We start from the raw sequence: 6,000 nt of genomic DNA, 5'->3' as shown, positions 1-6,000 counted from the left end.
TGCTGGTATATATTTGAAAACAAATGTAAAATTCAATTTGAAACATCCTACCGATTTGCTGCTAAGACTTTACGTTTGATTCCCAGCAATCAATTAATACTTTTAGAATTTCTTGGAAACCTTGAGCTGATTCTTTTACAATTTTGGTGTAAATTAAAAGATACCTGTTAAGATTTTACATTTGAAATGCCGGGAAAATCCCTATCTTTTTATGAAGAGGAATAAGAAATAAGTTTCTTAATTTCTTTCTCTCTCTCTGGAACGGAATTCGAATTGTTATACTTTTTGTCGCTTTTCATATATTATTCCAAAAGAAAATATACCTATTTTTGAAAATATGTTGTTTCCTTCGAGTTTTGGGGGCTCAGAATTTTTCGTAGAAATGAAGAGAGTATTTGATTTGAAGTTAACACTGCAAGCAGTTCTATTTTAACATTAATGTTAAGTCAAACATAATTGCAGAGAGCACGCTGCAAATTAACATAATCAGGAAATGTGCTGCTTCTGTTAAGTCGACTGCGCTGCTTAAGATCTCATTCTAACGTTTACAAGCCTTAGGAAATATAATGAAATGCAAAGAGAATAATCAGAAATAATACAAATAACAATAAATAGCCAACGACTATAAACAGTAATAAAAATATACATTTTTTTAAGCAAATCTAAATTTTTACCATAATTTTTATATTTCTCGAGCCAATTTCTTTGAAAGTCAATTTTACAATTTGTTGGTTTCATTTTTTTTATACAAATATTCTTGACAGCTGAAAATTTACAGTTGGCCAAAGGAGGCTCGCTCGAAAATTTGCATGCACTGCTGACAGCAATCGTTGGGCGGCATTTTCGAGGACCGAAGCGTAAAATATATTTACAATTGAGAGACCGGTATGCTAGATAATGAGAACGTTGCCATAAAACTGTAAAGAAAGAGTAGAGAGACGGAGAGAGAGAGAGAGGGAGAGAGAGTTAGCCAGCTGGCATTTTATTGCAACTATGTACTAACCTTTTGACTTGCTTGCTTGCTGCATCACTTGACTTTGCATTTTCGGTTTTATTTTTGGGAAAACTTTTGTTCCCGCTTCTTCGAACTTGCTCGAGAGACGTCCACATGGAATCTGTATGGAGAGAGGGAAGTGGGGTGGGGTGGGAGGAGAAGTGTAAAGCATAACTTATTAACTTTTGTGGCAGCAGCAGCAGCAACAGCAGCACTACACACATAAAAAACAAAGTTATGGCCATCAAAAAAGCTAACACAAAAATTGCAGAACACGCATTTGAAATGTGCATTTGAAACAGAGAACAAAACTTTATTTATATATGCATGTGATAGTCTCTACATATGTGTGTGTGTGTGTGTGTTCGAGTGTACATATGTGTGTGTTTGTGTGTATGGGTGTATTTTACATAAACAAAAGTACATAATATGCTAAAAAAGTATACGGATAGCAATAAGTTTAAAGGTTTACAATGTCTCTGTTGTTGTTGTTGTTGATATTTAGAGCGAAAAAAGAGAAACAAAATGAATTTCGAAGAAACTGGCATTTTGAAAGGAAAAAAGGAAATAATGAAAAGTTTTACAAAAAAAAAGAACTGCAACTACACAAATTTTTAACGCATAGATGTAAAACAGAGTTTTGAAAAAAATGTGCAAAAATGTACAGAAAATATTTGTTAATATTATTGCCTGCAAACTTACGATAGGAATCATAATTTTCAATTCCAAATATTACAAAAGAAAAAGCGAGTCGCACTTCATTAAACAAACTCTTCAAAAGCATTAAGAAAATAAAAAGTAAAAAATAAAAATAATATACGTTTTTGATTTCATTGGTGGTTGTGTTTTGTTTATCGTTTCGTTACGTTTTTGATTTTGTAAACAATTTTTTACAAATTTTCACACAAAACAGCGCATTTTTGCATTTAAAACTAATGTAAAATATAATAATAATAGTAATAATGAGCTAGCATTATATAAACAGAAACATGTGATTTTTTTCATATTTTCAGTACAAAAAATTATGTAAAATAAAATTAGATGATATTTAACAACAAATCAGTGTGTTCCTTAGGTCTATGCATGTATGTGTGTGTGTGTGTGTGTGTGTGTGTAATACGAACGAAAACGAATAACTTGTATTTGTTTAAACTAATTGGTAGAAAGAAGACTTCATTCAGTTGACTCGACTTGTGACTCGCAGGAAGCGCACATAATGATGACTACTACAAAGAAAATGTGTTCATTGGTTTGGTTTTGGTATCAAACTTAACTTAATTAACTAAACACTGTAAACAGATTTTTGTTTGTTTGTCTGTTTGTTTGCTGTTATTGTTGTTGTCATAAGAAAAGTGTACAAAAGTTTGTTTATAGATAGTAGTAGGTAGTATTATGTATAAAAGAGAGAACCTAAATTACGACAATTTTAAAATACAAATGTGTGTTTGTGTCGTAAAATAAAAAGCATTGGAAAGTGTAACTTCAAAAGCATGGGAGCAACATTTGTGTGAGTGTGTGTGTGTGTGGGAGCGCGTATTTTGACAAATTTAAATTTAAACACTAGACTACAAACTAAAGATTCTTGTTTTTGTAATTTCCATAAACTTCAACATATAAACGTGCTTAAAATAATGATTGCTGTCTTTTTTGTTTGGCACTATTTCATGTCTTTCATTATTTTTAAATAGTTTCTTTTTTTTAGTGTTTTTCATACGTACAACGTAGGCTTTTGTGGCCAAAACCGAGCTTGACTTATTACTTGTAGGCAACTTCATTTACTCCATTTGACAATTGGTGTTTCGCTTCATAACTTAGACACGTCCTTAAAAGTATGCTTCCTTCGCCGCTGCCGCTCAAATGGTATTACGACATGGGACGTTCCTATATATGCTTTAATATATTAAAAACAGATCTTGGTTTTTTCTTGTTGTTGTTCTTTCTTTTGATGTCGTAGGATGTGGCAGCTACTCCCGCTCTTCTCTGCTTAATACGGCTTGGAGGCGTCCTTGGGCTTCTTCAGCTGCACCTTCAAGCGTTTTGTGCCAACCTGGAAACCGTTCATAGCCTTAATGGCTACCTGCGCCGAATCCGGATTATCGAACGAAACGAACCCGAAACACTTGGACAAGCTAGTCTGTTTATCGATAAACACCTTGGCCGATATGACATTGCCAAATGGCAAGAATGTCGAGGCCAGATCTGTATCGGTAAACTCCTGTGGCAAATGATAGATGAACAGATTGCAGCCCTCGGGACCTGAAAAGAAACCAAAAATGCACTGTTAATGTTCTGTAATTTGTTGTGGGCAGTCAATTCTGTTAAACTAACATCTGTTAACAATCGATGGTTTGTTTGCTTGTTTGGAATATGGAAACGGAACATTAAATTCGGCAGATCCGGCAGCTTATTAGCGCTTTAAATGTGTGTGTGTGTGTATCTCGTACCTACTTTTCACCTCATTTCCCATATTACATTTCTCGCATGCATTTTACATTAAAAATCGCAACAACAACAACAACAGCAGAAAAAGACACCCACAGCGGAACTAAATGCCACTTGAGCGTCAGCTGTCAAGTGTGGCGCGCAGAGCATTGTTGTTGGCGCTGACGTTGACAGTAATTTGCGCGAAAAGTGCAACCGCAGCACGGCGAGGTGGCTGTTAATATGCAACATAGCCGTTGCCACCAGAAACGCAATGACAGTGGTGGCAATGCCACCAACAACGGCAACGGTTACAGAAACGAGACACCCTCAACAGATAACAGACGGGGGACTGCAGACTGCAGACAGCAGACAGCAAACATCAGGCGACGGCACGTGATGCTAAACAAAATGTTACGTTCACCCTCCCACTCGCACACACACACACACAGTCTTCGACATCTGCAGTGAGTCACATGTGCAAGAAGAGAGGGACAACAGACGGACGGTCGCATCATTTGCGCATCCGTTTGGCAATCAGGCGGTGTCTGTGCCTGTCTGCCTCCCACTTTCTCTCTCTCTCTCTGTCTCCACTCTCCACCACTCCCTCTCTTTGTGCCTTTACAACTATCTACACATCTTTGGCATCTGAGATCCGATGCTTTGCATAATTTTGGCTTTTGTCTGCTCTCAACTTTCAGCTCATTTGGCTTCTCATTATGTGCGAGCGCAAATTAATTGCCTTTGCCAAAGTGCGTGGAGTTTCATTTTAATGAAATGTGCCACCAACAAATGAGAGAGTGAAAGCGAGAGAGAGAGCGATGCTAATGAATGAAACCCATGCAAAAGGAAGCCACATAATTAACAGCAATAGCTAGGTATGGGAATGTTAATATGAATAAGAATATATTTGAAAAAAGAAGCCACATAATTAACAGCAATAGGTAGCTGCTATGGGAATGTTAATATGAATGTATTTGAAATTATTAATTTGGCTTTTCTGATTCTAAAAATGTGGCAGCTAAGTTTTGCTGTTCTATGTTGCTACTTCAAAAGCGTAGGAAATAAGCTTTTATTTGACAAGAAGATGCATTGAACTTAAGAGAAATTTCAAGCAGATATGCAAATTATAAATCATACTTTACAGAGCATACTTTTAAAATCTGAAGCATAACTGACATGACGTTGACTTTAAAAGCTTGACTAGAAAGTAACTTAGTTTGACAATAAGTTAAATGATTGTTGATTTTTTTTATTTTGAGCAATTTATTTTCAATTGTTAGCAATTATGCATTGCATATGATATATTCTTTAAAAGTTCAAGAAACGAAAAAAGAGAGAAACATTTATGCTCTACTCTTTATGAATATCGCTTTCAAAACTTAACAGGCTGACATCATGGCGTATACTTAATGCAACCGATGCTCCTGCACTTGGTGGGCTACTATTGCAATTTTGATAAGCATATCAAAAGCACGGTGCTGCCTCACTCTGCCACACATTTTCACTTCAACGGTATCATAAATGCAAAAGTAACGACAACGTTGAAGTGCAAAAAGGAGTCGGGGCAGTTGAGTAACAGGAGGCATAAGGAGAAGCAAGTGCATGCATTGTAATCAAATAGCTTTGTGCCGCCACTCTCTTGTTGCCCGCCAGCAGCAGCAGCTATTAATAACATTGATATATCTTTGTCATTGGACGCATCAGTGCTGCTGCACTTTAACTGCAGAGTGACGCTCGTTTAGTTTGATTGAATTTGACGTCAGGGAAGTGAAAGGCCTAACACAACGCCACATCGCAGCTTTATGCTGACAGATTGTTGCCGCTGATGCGCTTATAAAATGGCAGGCAAATTGAAAGGCGACTCGCAGCCTCTCTCAGCAGCTGCCTCGGCTGCTTCTGCCAGCAGTATAGCAAGTAAATATTAATTGACTACATGTCTGGGCGCGAGAGCGCGTGATGGGAGTTGGGAGTGAGAGCGTCGTTGCCTTTGTAATTGATATAATGCGTGAGTGAGCGTGCTTTTGTAATTTTGCACACTCATCAATTAATTTAGGCTTACGGCTGTTAGGCAGACAAACAGGCTGGGCAGGAATGTGTGTGTGTGCCAATTAAAAATTGCTGCAAAAGTAGTAGTAGTAGTATGCCATTTTGCGCGACTAACAAGAGGCACGTGTCGCAGCCACGGCAACAATGCTAATAGCAACAACAACAAGCAGCACAATGTTCGGCACATGTGGCCTTAATTAGCTGACAAAAATAGCTGATGTTGTTGTTGGCAGAGCAACAATAAAATAAACCGTAGATGCGCAAATTATGTAGCATACTTAACAGAGCACACATTCGCAATTTGCAGAAGAGTAATTGAAAGAACGTTAATTTAAAGCACAGCCTCCTCTGACAGAGAGTATTGAATTGAAGTCGACAAAATGTTTCATTGCCTGCAAACAATTAGGGATAATTGGTAGGAGCACGGATGTTAATCAAATATATATGGGCTATAAGTTATGTAACAGCAGCTTAATGCTGTAAGTCATCGCTGAAATAAATCTATAATTTAAATATTAAATGATGTCATGATTGCT

The 6,000-nt window shown here is 37.0% G+C and overlaps 1 protein-coding gene across 3 annotated transcripts in view; it reads right to left on the bottom strand.

The window, feature by feature from the left end:
- Nucleotides 1-647: 647 nt before the first annotated feature.
- LOC115632024 (CUGBP Elav-like family member 2) overlaps nt 648-6,000 on the bottom strand; it is a 124,391-nt gene continuing 119,038 nt past the window's right edge. For all 3 annotated transcript variants that reach the window (XM_030528969.1, XM_030528970.1, XM_030528971.1), the window contains 3 exons: nt 2,713-3,250; nt 1,004-1,115; nt 648-917 (listed from right to left, as the gene is read on the bottom strand). In XM_030528969.1, the coding sequence (XP_030384829.1) occupies nt 2,979-3,250 (272 nt within the window). In that variant the 3' untranslated portion in view covers nt 648-917; nt 1,004-1,115; nt 2,713-2,978. The remainder of the gene's footprint in view (nt 918-1,003; nt 1,116-2,712; nt 3,251-6,000) is intronic.

The sequence above is a fragment of the Scaptodrosophila lebanonensis genome, unplaced genomic scaffold (assembly GCF_003285725.1).
Source record: "Scaptodrosophila lebanonensis strain 11010-0011.00,11010-0021.00 unplaced genomic scaffold, SlebRS2 tig00001412-arrow-pilon, whole genome shotgun sequence".
Taxonomy (NCBI): domain Eukaryota; kingdom Metazoa; phylum Arthropoda; class Insecta; order Diptera; family Drosophilidae; genus Scaptodrosophila; species Scaptodrosophila lebanonensis.
The sequence above is the reverse complement of the archived record's forward strand: the minus strand, read 5'-3'. Positions and strand labels throughout refer to the sequence as shown.